General features: G+C 27.9%; 1 protein-coding gene across 4 annotated transcripts; it reads left to right on the top strand.

Moving 5' to 3' along the window:
- Positions 1-1,918: 1,918 nt before the first annotated feature.
- Positions 1,919-17,976, top strand: LOC107442649 (NF-kappa-B-activating protein). 4 transcript variants are annotated; one of them, XM_043049667.3, is made up of 8 exons: positions 1,919-2,091; positions 5,659-6,241; positions 10,105-10,182; positions 11,255-11,304; positions 13,430-13,579; positions 14,253-14,322; positions 15,764-15,913; positions 17,731-17,976. In XM_043049667.3, the coding sequence occupies exons 2-8, from the start codon at positions 5,667-5,669 to the stop codon at positions 17,894-17,896; spliced, it is 1,239 nt and encodes a 412-aa protein (XP_042905601.2). In that variant the 5' UTR covers positions 1,919-2,091; positions 5,659-5,666; the 3' UTR covers positions 17,897-17,976. The 4 variants fall into 4 exon arrangements, with proteins under 4 accessions (XP_042905601.2, XP_087006339.1, XP_071037539.2 ...); XM_071181438.2 differs by lacking the exon at positions 1,919-2,091 and adding an exon at positions 2,227-2,279; XM_043049676.3 differs by lacking the exon at positions 1,919-2,091 and adding an exon at positions 2,230-2,310.
- Positions 17,977-18,273: the final 297 nt, after the last annotated feature.

The raw sequence follows: 18,273 nt of genomic DNA, 5'->3' as shown, positions 1-18,273 counted from the left end.
TTCAAAATTCCGGACATGTATCAGGCTTCAATTTTTTTTCTGTCGCAAAATTTATCAGGGACAATTCGTTAGATTTCAATACGGGTTATGTTTTTTCTTTAATTAAATATTATTAAACATTAACTAACAGCATTAATTTTCAAAGCTTTTCATTCTGTAATAGCGAATGCCAAGCATTTAAAGTATCCAGTTCAAGAATGTCAAGTATCCAAATGACTTCATTTATTAAATTTAAAAAATAATAATAATAACAATAAATAAATATCCGCAAGGCAGGTGTGTATATTTGGGGCTGATGATTATGAAATCTAACACAAAACTGCGAGATCGCGGGTTCTATTCCAGCTGATGACAGTTTTTAATTATTATTTCTTAATACTGAAAAATGTATTTCTTATTTTTTTTAAAGTATACATGTTAAAAACTAATAATTTAACAAGTATTTAAAAAAACTAGAAAGCTACACCCCCTGTTCATTTTGCACACTAACCCTCATGGTTGCTTCTGATTAATCATTGCAGATTAAGAGGGAAAACGGTTTATTTCCATCTTTTTATTCTGCAAAAATTACGATTGAATTTCTATTTACATTTTGAAGATGACTAAAATTTGGCAAATCAATAAAATTGGTACCTCCTACAGAGTTATTAACCCAGTGAAGATGGACTCAAGGGCACTGAGTTCGAATCGCAGTGTTGACTGGTCGATACGAATTCTACACCCGGCTTACAGCAGCTACTGTGCCGAAGTAAAATATCCTCAGTGGTAGACGGATCATAGGTTAGAGTCCCCTTATTGTCAGACTGACAGTGGAAAGCTTTTGTGGTTTTCCTCATCATGTAACTTAAATGCTGGTCAGTTCCATCAAAACGTCCCCCTCCAAGACAAAAATTTCTTACAATACTTGATCCTGGAGTTCCCATGTGTTCTGAATTGAGTTTAAAATTAGAAGTCTAATAAATTGAACATTAGTAGTCGTAAACTCGAAATTAGGTTGGTTGTTCAATGACTATTATAAAATAAATTAATAATTTGGCCGGGATAGCCTGGTAGGTAGGGCGTTGAACTCGTGTTCGTGAGAACGGAATTTCGAATCCAGCCGGCCGAAGAATACCCATGTATAAAACGGTGACTGGTGCATGTTAAATCTTCCGTGGTCACAAAGTCCTCTAAGTTCTCAAACAAATCAGTCTCTCAACAAATCAATACCTCTGGGTACTGATCCAGTTCTCTTGTCTTCTGGATTGAGTTCAAAATTATAAGGTGATTATTCAGTATTATACGGAGTTAAACATTTGAAGTCGTAAACTCAAAATTAAGTCGGATGTTCAACGGCGGTTATAAAAAAAATAAAATTAATAATCAAATTGTATTTTCTTATGCTCCTTCTAACTCCTTGCTTATTTTTGGCACACCTTCAGAATTTCATGTTTCTAAGTCATAGAGCAGCAAAGCGAAATGTAAAGTCAAGAAAAAAAGGCAACTTAAAAAAAAAATTCGCAAAAAAAAAAAAAAAAAAAAAAAATGTCATTTAAAATTTTAACTAACATGTATTAAGAATTTCAAGAAAAAAAAAAAACTCTGTTAAACATATAATGGTTCTTCTAACATGCCATATCTTTACTCTGTACTTATGATGTTCTTAAAAAGAGTTTCTGTTTTCTTCCTGGTTCAAAAAATATGTGCAATAATAGAAAGGCTCTACATTATAGTCTCATCACAATCAATATATTTAAAACTCAAGCAATGTTATAAAATTTTTAATAATATAATGTTAATATTCAGCAATAAAAAAAACGACAGTTTACTTTTGGTGTATTGAAATAGAATTGAACTTAAAAGGGCCCCATCATTTTCAGTAGCTTAGGGCCCCGTCAAGCTTAAATCCGGCCCTGACACTGAAGATGAAGCGATTTAACAGATAGAAAAAGTAGCCACGATGACTGAAAAAGGTAACCCATTTTTCGTTGCCACAGAAAAAATAGGACTTTCACTTCCTCTTGTGGATTCCTTATATCTGTGAAAATTCTATCTAAATAAATGGCTAGGCCTAAAAGTAAATAAACAGCGTAACGAAGTATTCACTGCCAGGTAATTAATTACATTTTTCTCTGATTTTTTTTCTTCTTTTCGAAAATTAATGTTAAAAACTAAGAAGTTTTTTTTTATTTAAATGTACTTCTTTATTTTGGTATTTACTTTGCACCACTTTTCTATTTTTATTACTGTATTGCGTTTATTGCACATCTGATGCAACAAGATTCGTTTCAAGTTGAAAAGTAGAATTTTACTCTTGTTTATAAAACGAATGTAATTTATTTTGATATTTTTTTACTTATGGTATGATAGAGGTGTCAATTTTAAATTATATCCCAGCTTTTAGAAGCTTTTTAAAATCAGGAGAAAAAAACGCACAGAATCCCCCTCATTCCTATCAATTGTTTCTTTCAAAAAAGTTTTTACATTAAAAAACATATATCCTAGTGTAAAATACTTTTTGGTTTTATTTTACACTGTGGAACACATTTTCTTGTACATGATCAGGGGTCTGTCCACGTTGAATTTACTACCGTTTAGCGGTACCTTCACAAATTCAATTTTAGGAAAAACGGTAGTTTCACAAATTAAACTTTAGGAAAAACGGTAGTTTCACGAAGTACTTTTGGGTGGACTATACTTGAGGGTGCCCCCGCCAAGTTGTGATCGCGATTGATCGCCAAGCTGGGTGATGTTGAAAACCAATCGTGATTCTGATTGGTTTCGATTTGAATCGTGATTCTGATTAGTTTAGAATTTAGCGTTGTTTTTAAATGAATTTTTAAATGTAATTTCAGAGATCCGTTAGTTCTACTTTGGATACCGGCTGATACGGTTATTTTTGATTCTGTTAGTAAAAATGAATACTGTCAATAAGATAAACCGTAAGTTTCTGTACGATTTGAATAACAATGGAAAAAAAGCAGTGATTGACTGGTGTATAAATGAAGGTTTAATTAGTAATAGATATAAATTTTCTGTTTGTGGGTTACCACGGCGTTCCCGGCAAACAAGTATGGCGCCAAACATAAGTCGCCAAAGGGGCACCCTCAAGTATATTTTTCCCATACTTTTTCTTAAGATTTTATTTTTGTATCCTTAAGAAACGATAAATCTATATTTTTACTATGTTTTTGTGTTGATTTTTTAATATTTTTAATTTTTCACATATTATGTCTAAATTTCCACAAAATAGGTACCTCTCAGAAAAACCTACACAGACCCCGGATGATTCATGCTCTCACCACTGACCAGTAGATTTTCAAAATGACCGACAGCGATTGAAATTAAACAATGTTTTTAATAAATTTAGTCCAAACTCAAAATATAAATAAAAAATAGAAAGTTTGTTTTTAAAGCATGTCAAATTTGATACATAAATTATTTGTAGACTCATAACATATTTATACTATCAGATATGTGTTTTGGGTCTGTTTTCTTCGACATTTTTTTCTCACTAATATTATTTCTCAGACAATTCCTTAATGCAATGGTGGTAAAAAGAAAATGATGAAAGAACTGTTTATGAGGTTATTATTGTAATATATATCTGCATGTATTAGTAGTTAGAATTCATCTTTCTTGTGAAAATATTCTCACTACGCTCTTGCGCATGCATTAGCGTCATGTATAGTCTGTTTCAGATATGCTTACTATACCCGATCACCGTTAGCAGAAATTTTTTTTTCACCATCATGAAAATTTTGGGGAGATTTCCATATCCTGATCTGTGGCAGAATAATTGCCAAGTCTTGCAAACTTCCGGGTAGTGGCCCGCAAGAAACAAAAAAAAAACCATCACAGAAAGGTACCAACTCGAAAGGTATAACTCGTAGCTACCCACTGGCAAACATCAAAATTTTATTTGTAAAAAAATTGCAAATTTAAAATCTATTTGGCCCCTTGGTGATTGTAGTTGGCGCTACAGATCAGGATACGGAAATATCCCCAAAATTTTTGATCATGAGTAGTTTTTTTTTGTAAAAAAAACTTAAGAAATTATGATGTTCTAATCATGTATCCCTCTTTTTCTTAGACGGAAACATCAAGTATGTCTATTTAATTATAGTATTTTTCAGTGATAAAACATGAAGTGTGACAGTGAAACAATTCAATTTTCATACTTTTCATTTTTGTACTATTATATATTATTGTAAAATGAGTAGCACAAAAAAACAAGATTTAAATATTGAAGATTGATTCTTATTAAAATATTTATTAAATCTTAGCATTGAAATGTTTTTGAGTGAAGATTTATAAGAGGGCAGATCAATAAGTAAGTTTGTACTGAGTCGCAGCAAGAATGTGTCATAATCTTGAACAATGCAGAGAAACTGACAGTAGGTGCTCAGATGTCTGATGAGAAAATTTGTTTTTCCTCTGTCTTGTTTTCTGTGTATGGTGGGCTAGGATCAATGGTGTGTCATTTAGAAGTTCAGTCTAAATTGGGCAGGTGCACAGCAATCAGATTTCTATGGGGCTAAATGGGTTAATTGCAACACAAAACAATCAGAAAATCACTGCTGTATATGGTTAGCGCTCAATTTCTCATCAAGGTATTGTAGAGTGGAGTTAAGAATTTGAAGCCGGATGAATGTATATTATAGATGAAAACTTCATCATCTAGCACTGTTGCAAATGTTGACCACGTAGCTGCAATCATTAGAGACAGGTCGGAGCATAAAACTGGGGGAAATTGCCAACATGCTGAACATTTCGCATGGCAGTGTTTTCTTCATTGATTTATCTATTCATAAAACTTCTTAATTTAAATAAAAATACGCTGATATGTATTATAGTCAATATAGTTTTTTTAAAAAATTAAAGCACTTTTAAAATTGATTTTTGTACAAATTTCTTAAAAACTATTTAGTGGCAAAAAGGTTGAAAATAGCTGTAAGAGTCAATAAATTGCTCGGAGAAATTTTTTTAAATTGAAATTTTGTGTTTGCGGAAAGTTTTTCCTTTTATCTATGTCTGGTCTATTTTATGTTCTTAGATGCTATAAATTCACTATCGTGATTATGTGTTTAATCATATACAGTCGGACCTGTTTATCTCGAATCTCACGGGAAAGGCGAAAAATTTGAGGTAAAGAAGTTTTGAGTTATATAGGTACTTTAAGAAATTCAATTAAAAGTGCTTTAATTGTTTTTAGTAGAAAAATACAGGCATCTCTGTAAACCACTTATATCTATTTACATAATTTTTTTTAAACTTACCTTTAACAGTGAAAATGATTCTTTTAAAGAATTTTGATTACCTTCTTTGTTTGTCATGTCTGGGCATTTGAGCTCGATTATTAGATATTCGAGAAACAGAGGTTTTTAAAGAAAAATTTCGAGATAGACATGGAAAATACAATGATATTAAATAGTGAATGTAAGGAATTTTAGAAATTTTGAGATGTAGAGATTTTCGAGATAAAGAGGTTTGAGATAAACAGATTTAACTGTATTATTCAGTTTACGAACCATGATAGAAAATAATATTTTTGCACGACTATCTTTTTAGATTTAAAAATGTTTTTCATATTAAATATTTTTCATATTTGCAAAGTAGCATTTAGATAAATGAAATTTGTGAACAATTGCATAAAAGCTTATTATTTTTCTTTTATAGCAAGCTATATGGCACGTGAAAGCAGTGAAGATTCTTCTATTTCAAGCAGCGAAAGTGAATCGTGTAGAAAAAATAAAATCAAAAAACCCTCTCAAAAGTATTTTGAATCGTCTTCACATAAGTATAGATCAAGATCACGCTCACCACAATTAAAAAGTCACCGAAGAAATTCAAGGTCTCCATATTCAAATTATAAAAAACATCAATATCAGTCTACTTCATCCTCCAATAATCATCACAGGTCTTCTCATTCACCTGCATCCAGGAAAAACAGTAATTCTCATTCACATAAAGATAAAAATCATTCTAAACAGAGTCATTCAGAGTTCTCAAATCCAGAAAACTCTTCAAACAAGCATCATAAGAAAAGATATAGGGATAAATCTTCAGAAAGTGAAGATGATAGAACACAAAGGGCCGCACACAATTATGAGGATTCTCAGAAACGAGAAAGGTCCTATATGGGAAAATTTAATGACAATGGTAAGCATTATGTATCCAAACAAGGAAGATACGATGGAACTGACAGAAATTTAGATCATCATAGGAAAAATCGCACCCATCAGGATGACTTCATGGATAGGTTAGATTTAATTTGTTATTTTAATGATAATTTTTGATATCAAATAATTCTTTGGTGTTTGGTTAAATACTGTATTGTGAAGTAAAACACCTTAACTAAAGAATCGTTATTTTTTTTTTTTTATCTAATGATTGTATTATCACGTTTTAAGATGTATTATCACGATTCATTGGTTCGCGATTCTTATTGGTTCAAGGGATTGACCTGAAATATGCTAATTAATTTGAATTGTATTTTAAATTATAGTATCAGACATGAAAATATATTTTCTTTAAATCAGGATGCACCTTTCCATTAACGAAGACAAGACCAAATTCATGGAGTTTTCAAGCTCAATTGTAAACTATAGTGAACCTTTGCAGATAAATGGACATTCCTTTGAAAAGGTTAAAGAATTTAAGTATCTTGGTACAATTATCAATGACCAAAACAAACTGAAATCTGAAATTGACAATAGAATCAATATGGCCAACAAATGTTTTTTTGGACTAAAAAGTCAACTAAGATCGAATTTTATTAGCCGAAAAACAAAACTAAAATTATATAAGACACTCATTCTGCCTGTCTTGCTATACGGAAGCGAAACCTGGACTTTAAACCTTGACGTCCAACGCCCGATAGAAACGTTTGAAAGAAAGATACTTAGAACTATCTTTGGTGCCATACCAGAGGGGGGATGTTGGCGAACACAGTAGAACTTTGAACTTTATGGGCTCTATAAACATCCTCAAATTATGCAGATAATCCGAAGCAACCGACTAAGATGGCTCAGCCCTATATGGAGAGGCTCTGAAGATAGCCCTGTAAAAATTGCCACCTTCAAGAACCCTCAGGGGTCCCGCTCTAGAGGTAGACCACCTACTCGATGGCTCAACGACACCTAAAACGACCTCAATGTCCTGAAACTTAAGAACTGGAGGGGAGTTGCCATGGATAGAGGGAGCTGGAGAGGACGTGCTGTTGAGGCAGCCAAGGCCTGCAAAGGGCTGTTGCGCTCCTGAAGAAGAAGAAGAAGGGTGCATGGTTCCAAGACCAAAAGTGGCTCACAAAGCCTTTTAAATTAAAAAAAAAAAAAAAAAAAAAGCTGATAATTTCTTAAACCGTGGTCTGAAGCAGCAAGTTACTGATCTAGTTCACAGTTTTTCTTAAAATATTAGAATGTGATTCTTTCATTATGAAAGTTCTATTTAAGCAATGGGTTCAATGTTTCTAGTAAAATGTAATTACTCATATATTATTGTAACTAAATGAAAAAAAAAATCATTAGTTGTTGAGTTAAATATAAAAAAATAATAATTTACAATGATGATCATCGCATTTATCTAATTCTGTATTAGTAACACATTTTCTTTGTTATATAATAGTGAAATTTAACTTTTCTGATTAATATAAATTTAACTTCCTCATAATTATTTCCTTATTTGCTTTTTAATATAATAAGTATGTTTGTTTAAATGTTTGTTACCTTAAAATGTTTTTAAGCCAATGCCAAAGACTGATTACACATTTGTAACTCATTCATATTACTTTCAAACAGTTTTTAATAAATTTTTATAATTTTGGCATTATATTAATGTTGGCCCCCCAACACTGTATTTTTTAGTTTTTCACACTACCCTAAAATAGTTGTGCATCTCTGTTTTAAATAAACATGCTTTTTTTTTTCTTTAGTCGCAATCTAAAAAAATATTTCAAAAGTTTAGGTTAGGAGATTAATAAAAATTTTATGCTTTAATGTTGATTACAATTTTGACATACTACTCCCTATTTCTATAACTATTTAAGAGTATCTAAAATTTTTTTTAAACAAAGATGTAAAAATTCCTTTAATCCAAACATAAAAGATATTTTATGTTTATTCTCTAAAATTTTTTTATCGTAAAATAATGATTAGGAAACTTTTGAGTTGTTAATGATTTAATGATTAGAGGTGCAGAAATATATATACATAACTTTTAACTGTTTAATTTTAAATGCCAAATTTGACTTGAATATGTGAAATAGTTTTTGAGAATTTCTCACATTACTCAGAAATTATTTGCCCGATTTTGCTCAAATTTTGTATTTTATCTTTTACAATTATTTAGACAGAAATGTAATAAAAATGAAGCCCGGTGGCTGAGCGGTAGCGCTTCGCGCTGTTGTGCCACAGGTCCCTGGTTCGATCCTCGGGCCGGGCAAGGTTGACTCAGCCTTTCATCTCTTCAGTGGGTCGATAAATGAGTACCAAGCGTGCTTGGGAACTAAACACTGGGGGTTTCACGTTCGGTTGACCACCTAACCGGAACATCTGCTCCTGCACCCCAGAGCCCAAAGGTCAAGAAAACTGAGATGGGCACAGTAGGCCTTGGCCCTCTGTGGGCTGTCGCGCCGCTGAGTTTAGTTAGTAATAAAAATTTGTGCGTTTTATAGTTCAAAATTGTTATGACCAATATTAAATTAAATAAAAAAGAAACACTTCATGTGAAATATAATTTATAAATATTATAAAAATATATATTTTACATGATACTATTTTCATACCAACAAATTTTACAATTGTATTAAAAATATTTTAGATTCTCTTAAATAGTGAAGTATTCAAAGTTTGTAATTAACATTAAGTCCAAGCTTTTGAGCACTCTCCTGTCTAAACTATTGAGACCCTGTTTTCCATATTGCGACCAATCCTTATATTTTTAAAGTCAATGATCTAAATTCTATACAAAAAGCCATATTGATTTTGTAACTTTAAATTCATCTGCTGAAATTATCATTTGAAGTCAATCTCTAAAACTATTAAGATCACATCTTAGTAAATTATAATCTGATTTTTAAATTAAAAGTTATACAAGTGTTCTTTTTATTATTATTATTTAAAAAAAATAAACAAACAAACTTGTATGATATATTCAGTTGGCTTTAAATTAAGTTTTTTAAGAAGGATCTTGTGTATTGAGCTTTTTGTTTATTTAAAAAAAAAAGAATTCAAAATATTATTAAATGAAATTTTTTGTGTAACTTCAGTTAATTTTTAAATTAAATTTGTATAAGTACTTTGTATTGAAGAATCTTTTAAAAAAAAATGTGCAAAAAGTTATTTTACTGCATTAATGCGTTTGATATGGTATTTAAAATAACCCAAATAAATTACATTCTTTAAGAATCATTATTTGATCTTATCTTGAAATTCCAGAGCACTATACAATTATGAAAAATTCATTCTCATTTTGCTTCAAAATTCAACTTATTGAGTTTTTCCAACTCTGTTTTATTTGTCATAATTTATGTTTCATCGCATATATTTTTAACAAATCCGTCAACATAAATTTTATTCTTGTTCATTACACTTAAGGAATATTCCTTCAAAAATAAAATATTTAATCTTTTTTCGCCTTTTCTTATACCTAAAAACTGGAAATTTAGCATAACACTGAAGAAAATTTAGTGTACATATTTTTGAATTTTGGAACATTTCAATAATATTTAAAGATGTGAAATAACTACTAATACTTTACTCAACCTTTTTTACTTGGAACTATGAAAAATCTGAACTATTAGAAAAACAATTTAATGGCACATGGGCAAGATTATTCTGATAGATTAATGGTATAATTTCAGATTATTCATAATCATTGTATATAATATTTACAAAAACATTTAATTTGGATCCATGCATTTTTCCATTTAAAAGTATATCAGGAATTTTAAATTTAGTAAAAATAGATTGTTGCAGAAGTAAAGATAAAGGTGCTGAAGTAAACATTAATTTCTGAATTTATTCAGTGCAATAAATTATTTCAGTATAATGTGAAGTAATTTGATATATATTTATTACTGCATATTTTTATTGAAGTATTAAAATAAGCTATTGTTTTCCTCAGGAGGCGAATGGAAAGAGAAAAAATTGGAAAATCGGGTGTGCCTAGCATTTGGGGTGTTTCTCCAGAAAGAATATCTGAGTAAGTTTATATTTATAGTGATTCAGAAGTATTTATTATAGCATTTTTATATGAATTTGATGTAAAAATGTTGTGATAAATACTTTGTATATTTTATATTGTTGCTTCTATGTTCTATAATGCCACAATTTTCATGTCAATATTGTATGTTAAAGAGTTAAACTTAGTCCACAAATTATTTTTGAAATAAATGTGTAAAATTTTTTTTTTTGAAATTTAGCTTTGTGTTCATTATATTAAATGGGGTTTAAGATTGAGTTGAGAATAAGTTATGTTATTTTGAAACCTGTTAAAAAAGTGCTATTTTTATTGATGCTTAGTGAAAAACAACACTGTCAGAAGTACAGGTTCTTAAAAAGCTCTTAATTCGTAACTTAGTTCAAGGATTTTAAATGTGCTTTTTTTTCTTTGATTTTCCAATTTTCTAAAAAGATGCTATTTTGTTTTGTGGTATAATTATGTGAACCTCAAATAGCATTAAAGTTAAGTAAAACCTAAAAAATCTTTGCAAAATCTCTGATATTCTCATTAAAAAAGAAGTTTTTTATTTTTATTTAGTAATTTTTTTTATCAAGAATTTTGTGATTTATGAAATCTACAAATTTTGTCTTTGCATACATTTAAGACTTCCATTATTTTTGCTATTTCTACCGCATGGGAAATCCGATGTCTTTGAATAAAAGGATTTGTAGCTTTATTAATTCACTATGTTAATATATTTACAGTTGTACAGTTCTTACTTTTAGCAGCATTTTTATAAAGTTATATGTTTTTATACAACAAATATTGCCTTTTTTTACACTGCAGTTCGGCATAATTTAAAAAAAAATAATAATATTCAAGGCAGATAATAGAGATAATAAAGCAAACTTAAAAAAAAAAATCCTTGAATTAAAATTACTATTTAAACTGAATTGGTTTTAAAATTTTCATTTTTTCTTAAAATTAATATTTTTGCAACATTATTACTAAAAAATAATTTTTTTTTCTCAATAATTGCATGTAATGTCTGCTTATAAATCAATCATTTTAATTGATATAAATTTTACTTTATATTTAATTTTTATTTCAGTTCTGATGAATATGATAGTGAAAATGAAGTAAAAAAGAAGAAAAATAAAAGTAAGTTATTTAATGTACAGTATAAAAAAAATCTTCCTGATATTTTGAATACATATATATTGTTCTGATTTTTAGCTTTTTGTTCTGATATTTATAATTTTGATGTTTGTTTACAACATCTCATTTTTTACAAATACTAATGACGATTTTATAATAACAAATTTTGTAAATCAAAAGATTCGATGTAACATCTTTTCATTTTAATTAATAATGTTTGTAAAGATTGCTAAATTCAATTATTCAAACCTCAAAATCGCTAAATAATTACATATAGACTGGGGCATCTAGACTTATCTGCAGGATTCATTGTTTTCAACTATTTCAGAATTTAATCATTTCATGAAAAAGAAATTGAATTAAAAATTTCACTTTGTTAATTTTTTATGTTGATAAATTCAGGGGTCAACATACAGCATTGTAAAAACTTTATTTGCATATTGATATCAAACTATTATGAGTTACTCAGTGTCCCATTAATAAAATTATACGAATAACTCTCTGTTTTAAATAAAGTAACCTAGAAATTAAAAGTAATATATTTTGTTATTCTTTTATAATAAAATTTGATTTTATTATACTTTAAAACAAATAAATTTTTTCAGTATGTCATTTTTCCTTAAAGTAGTCTGGTATGAGTTATTGTTACAAAAAATTTCTGAATTTTTTTTTCTTTCTGAAAAATGATATCCTTTTACATTTTTTGTTTGCCCACTACTAGGTGGTATTGTTCAACTAATTACTTCACCAAATGTTTTTCAAATTTTTGAATTTTAATGCCATATTCTAAACTAATTTGTAAATAAATAAATATTAAAAAATCTATAAAAGTAAACTGACTATATTTATTGACTGGTTTTTTTTCCTTGTCATCTTCTAACATATTTTATTTTTTCTTTAAATCTTTGCCCCTGCATCACGTTTTTTCTTGAAAGTCTTGTTCATAAATAAATCTTATTGATTTTTATAATATCTTGGGTGAATTGCCAAAAGTAACCAAGCCACAATATAGTAGCAATGATGAGCAAGTAGAAATCAAATAATAAAGCAAATAAAAAAAAATGAAAATTGGTAAAATATAAATGGAAAATAAAGGTACTGATTTTACACATGACATTAAACTTAAAAATGTTATTTCTCATCATATTTGATTTGACCACTTTTGACATTATACCCATGATGTATTAAATATAACTAAATTGTGAATTTGAAATGTTCAATTTAGAATAAATTTTTTTTAAGGTAATTTTAATCTTTCATGCTTTAAAACGGACATTTTTTAAAATTAAGTAATGTTTGTAAAGGGGCAATGCAGCCAGTTTTCTGCCATTGGCTGCAGAAACAATTGGATTGGGAAGTTAGGGCTTGGCAACTTTAAAATCAACGGCATGAATGTTTGAAATGTCGTCAGCATTGTGTATCCTCAACGATGAACTACTATGTGTATACCATTTTTATTAGAAGTTCGTTGTTATTCTTACTTGTAGAAATATTAATAAAAATGGCAATTTGAAAACTGTTATGGAAAATTTGACAAAATCAACAATTTCTTTACTGCAAAGTGTATGGTCCTCAGTATAACCTAAAGTTATATACCTAAAGTTACCATTGGTAATTAGTGTTTTCTTTAATTAATCACCATTTAGAACTCCCATTCCATCACACTTTAGAAGAAGAGTTCATCTTTTTGTTAGACTTAACAGCTTTAAATAAGTTATTTTATACTTTAATTAAAGTTAAAATACTATTTTTTTTTATTTATTGATAAAAACAAAATGATCTAGTTTGATTTAGTAAAATATATAACTGAAACAGCTGTTTAAATGTATTTGGTATCACAGTAGTTGTTGATAATAAACTTGTAGATAAAACAGTTTGATCATTTATGGGATTATCATTACATTAACACATACATTGATTAAATTTAGCCCATATTTAATGAGTTTTTCATATTAAGCAGTACCCTTAACAAAAAATGCTCTTGAAAGAATGTCCAGACAGTGATATTATTCTCATTAGTCTTATTTACTCAATCGGAGGTACAATTATAAGAGAATTTTACAAATATGTGTCTGCACAAACTTTGTTGATTTCATAACTATTACTTAAAGTTTATTTGATATTTTAGGTAAGAAAAAGCATAAAAAGAAAAAGTCAAAGCTGAAGAAAGAAAAAAAGAAGAAAGAGAAAAAAGAAAGCAAGAGAAAGAAAGTTTCTTCCTCTTCCAGTGAGTCAGAAGAGGAATTAAAAGAATTTGAAACTTGGGTAGAGAAAAAAAGTAGGTGATAATAACAGTAAAACCTAGAACTCATTTACTTATTTTTTTAAATCTAGTATCCAGAGTTTTAGAAGATTGGTTAAAAACTTATACAGAATTCTATTTTTTGCCAGAAAGCATTAGCTTATTCCATATTATATTTATTTATTTAAATTTTTTTTGTAGAAAAAAAATTTCAAAAGTATGTTTTTTTTTTTTTTTTTTTTTGAAGAAAAAGATTTTGATTTAGCCACTTTGCATCTAAATCATATTCTCTTCAGTCTATTTGCTAGTCTTGATGAACATTTTCTCACTTCACCTATAAATGACACTTTTTCTTTCTTAGTTTGTTTATCTGTAATTAATTAGACTTAAGATGACTGGTTAATTCTTTTTTTGTGTGTGTTTGTTCTGTTAAAAGTTTTAAACAGTTTGAATCCATATTATTGTTTGTTCAAAATAGCAAGTTTATATTATCAGTTAAAGCAGGTAATTTCCACTTTCTTTTTCTCGACTTTCATCAATGTTACAGCAGTAAGCTTTTCATTTTTTGAGTTCCATTGTGTCCATTTCTTATTGCTACAATTTAGAGTAATTTAAAATGAAAAGGGCATTATTCCTTAAGCGTATACATTTTTATTATATTTATTTTTGACAAAAAGAATAAGTTTAACACTGATTTATTAACTTTTAGAACTGGATGATGAAGAAGAGGATATAATTGGACCTGTACCAAAAACTCATGTTCAGCTATCTGCTAAAGAGTAAGTACTATGTAATGCTATTTTTAAGATTAAGAAATGCTTTTTAAGAATATTTAAACATTTTTGTTAAATTCTTTGCATGAAATATTTCAACTTTTATTTGGCTAACAAAAATTAAGAGATTTAATTCAAATTTTAATTTTTTTAATTAGTTTGAAGCAGAATGAGTTGCAAATGAATTTATAACAATTTCTCTTCAGTTAGCAAAAATGGTCAGGTACAGTACAGATGTATTCAACCAATTCTACTAAATAATTACAAGAAAATATTTTTTTAATAGTAACTTTGAGTACCAATAGTTTCTGATTGTAATTGTAAATAATTTCTTATAAACCTTATAGAAATTTTCACGCTTTAGAATTAACATTAATTGTATTAAATTTATAAGATCATAAGATTTTTAATTTCATAATAGATATTGAGGCTTGCGAACTTCTAGATTTTATCAGGGGATTTTTCCCAAACATTTAAAATGGTAGCAAAGTTTTGTTTCAACATTTGATTTATTCACTTATTGTCATAAAAAAAATCTAATAAGCTTGCTGTTATATATATAGTGCCAACAAATTTTTAGAACTTTGCTGATTTTATTAATTTTTATATTGAAGATAATATTTAGTGTAGATTAACCTTAGGATTATGAATAGATTTTTCTAAGAGTACTATTATTGTATAAGTTAATTGCATTTATATAAGTTAATTGCATTATTAACTTATATTGTATAAGTATTGTATTGTATAATTATATTGTATAAGTTAATTGCATTATAAATACTTACATAGTACATTACATTACATTACATTAATAGTTTGTTATTTCAGCAATTCTATATTTTATACTTATATTTTATTTGATAAGAAAGTATTTTGAATATTTATAACATTTTTTTTTTAAAAAAAGGTAATGCTATGATTATATTAATTTTTATAATAAAAATATACAGATGATAGTTCAATTTTTTTGTTCAACTAAAAATTCTTTAAAATAATAATCTGTTTAGTTCATTCGAATTCTTTTTGTTTAATGAAATTACAGGCGCAGCATTTATTCTTATTCAAGAATATGTACCATATTATAGATTTTCATGCATTCCTTACAGCTAATTGAAAATGACTATTTGGTGGTTTGAACTAAACTCCCAGTTCTTTTGGTACAGCAATATATTTATTTAAATTTCACAGTCCTCATCTTTTACTTCATTTGTGAGATCAGTTCTAAATGTAGCTGGGTTTATGCTGCAGTACAGGGATATTTTACATTTCAGCTTTTGTACAAGATTTAAATAAGTAAATTTTTGACCAAATGTATATTTATATGTATTGTTTTTTATATGATGTATTTATGTTCGAAATTGAATTTTTTCTTCACATATTTCTGTATTTAATAAGTGTTGCATCATAAATATCCAAATTCAACACTGAAACATATGTATTTTTACAGTTACGGCAAAGCTTTATTGCCTGGTGAAGGTGCAGCTATGGCTGCTTATGTTGCTGAAGGAAAAAGAATTCCCCGAAGAGGAGAAATCGGTTTGACAAGCGATCAGATACAAGCATATGAAGCTGTTGGTTATGTCATGAGCGGAAGCAGGTAAGTTTCCCTTCTAGTTATTATTAATGATGCTTCTTATAAAAGAGTATTCATGCATTAATTGATGTTAGTAATATGTAAAAGTATAACGCTGATATCATTTAGTCAGAGGTCTCCATTTTTTTCTTCAAAATATATGTACATCATGACGTTTACTTTGATCTCAATAAAACTACCTTAGTTTTAAAAAAAATTTACTACACAGATCAATACTTAAGACTAGCAATCAATAATAATTTTTATTTTTAGTTCTGCAAATTTATGTAATATTGGTAATTGATTCACATGTTATTAAAGTCTCTTATTCAATAGTAATCAGTTATAAATTCAAGCTATTATCCATCTATTCTAAGATATTAGCAATTATCTAATTTTTTTTGTTTTTCAAATTGAATAACAATAAAATCAACTATTTTTTATAAATTTTTCTAATATCTTATTCTACATAGGTGGGTGTTTCAGTGTTAAAAAATTCAGTGCTATTTCTACGTATAGGACTGTTTGTAGGTTGAAAATGGAATGAGGTTATTCATGTGCGCAATCATTTGGGAGGGTTAAAAAAAACAACAAAAAAAAAAAACGTTCTATCTCCACAACCACCACCACTGGGTTAAGTGTGCAGTAAAGCAGTTAATAATTAATCTAAACCGCCCATATTTTATTTTTTATGTAGTGTAGGATCTTGATCATCCAAATTATAGAGGTAATTTTTTTAAAAATGTATTTTCATCAAGAAACTCTGAAAATTGAGGGTTTTTTTAAAAAAAAAATAATAGTACTATTATTTAATATGATTTAAAATTGTGTTTTTGTCAAATAGGTATAAAGATGTTTAATTTTAAAATTTGCTTGTTTTATTACTCCTAATAATAGTATTCCTTTTATTTTTGTGAAAAATCATTGGGTACAAAGCATTTCATTATCAATCGTTTCCTGATTTTATTGATTTGTATTCCTTTGTAAGATCTTTTTTATTCCATTTACATCATATTAAATTTTTCCAGCAAAGATCATATGATGCACTTCTTTTTAACAGCATTGAAGGCCAAACTAAACTACTCCTAATAATGAAAAAAAGTTGGAGCAACAAAATTATGATTTTCAGATTTTTTAGCAAAATCAAAACAATAGACTTCAACTATCAAAATTATTTGCATAAAATAATCAATTCTATTTAGTCATATAAAGCAAAAAGTGCTTTTCTATTTTATTTCCCAACACTCTTTGCCTCAGGGAATATCTTATTTAGAGCTGAAATAAGACAGTTTTATTGAAATTAAGGAAAAATTATATTCATGTTTAAAATAACTTTGGAAAAAATATTCATTAACAGAAGTTAAGATGAAAAAGGCTCAAATAATCAAGATTCTACTGTATATAGAAATCTTTATCTTATTTCAAATTATCAATAATATAATTCAAGTTAATTTAATGAAGAATCAAATCTAAGTGAAATCTCATGTAACTATTAAAGTTAACTTTAATTTATTATGCTTCTCTTTTGTACTGAGATATTATTTATTCTATTTACATAATATTGAAAAAAAGGGACACAAATACTCCATTTTAAATATTTCCTATGCAAATATACAGTCAAATATTCTCCAAGGTATAAAATAACCTAATATAGTTTTTACCATTTACATTAAATAACTTATGCATGCATGCTATCTTTCGTAAATTCTATCATTAATTTGGAATATAATGGTCGTAACATAACGGAAATTTTTAAATTGTAAACAAGTTTTTTTTTAAAGCTATTTACTTGTGCTGGAGTTTGGTTTACAATATTTAAACTAAGTTTTATTTTTACCCAGGCATCGGCGTATGGAAGCTGTGCGATTAAGAAAAGAAAACCAAATTTACAGTGCTGATGAAAAACGTGCACTTGCCATGTTCAACAGAGAGGAGAGGCAAAAGAGGGAGTCTAAAATTCTTTCTCAATTTAAAGAGATGATTAAAGTTGCCAGTGATAAAAGTTAAAAACTATTTCTGAAAAATTGTGTTTTGTTCTTGTAAATATGAATACATGTAAATAAAACAAAATTTATATAAACCTTTAATATTTTATGTGTTCTTATTTCTTAACAGTTTTGTCAAATTCAATTCTTTTTTGCAGGAAACAGTTTTTTGGCAATTTCAATTCAGGCAAATTTAAACTTCTTCAATTATCCTAATTTTGTACTGTTTAAAAGAGAACATTAACAAATTTATTAACTCTGATAATATTTTGTGTTAATATGCATTTACATATCTTTTTCAGTGCCGAACATTTACAAAAATTATATTTAAAACTTCAGTATTTTGCGAAAACTCGCCCTGTTTCATGAAAAATATGCTAAAACTTGCACAGATATATA

The sequence above is a fragment of the Parasteatoda tepidariorum genome, chromosome 8 (assembly GCF_982258835.1).
Source record: "Parasteatoda tepidariorum strain Cologne lab strain chromosome 8, Ptep-v5.0, whole genome shotgun sequence".
Lineage (NCBI taxonomy): Eukaryota > Metazoa > Arthropoda > Arachnida > Araneae > Theridiidae > Parasteatoda > Parasteatoda tepidariorum.
The sequence above is the reverse complement of the archived record's forward strand: the minus strand, read 5'-3'. Positions and strand labels throughout refer to the sequence as shown.

What these genes read in the sequence shown, in the direction of transcription:
- LOC107442649 (XM_043049667.3), top strand. Translation starts at nt 5,667, where the DNA reads ATGGCACGTGAAAGCAGTGAAGATTCTTCTATTTCAAGCAGCGAAAGT. An exon ending in GTTCAGCTATCTGCTAAAGA is followed by an intron (nt 14,323 to 15,763) that starts GTAAGTACTATG and finishes GTATTTTTACAG; the next exon opens with TTACGGCAAAGCTTTATTGC. An exon ending in TATGTCATGAGCGGAAGCAG is followed by an intron (nt 15,914 to 17,730) that starts GTAAGTTTCCCT and finishes ATTTTTACCCAG; the next exon opens with GCATCGGCGTATGGAAGCTG.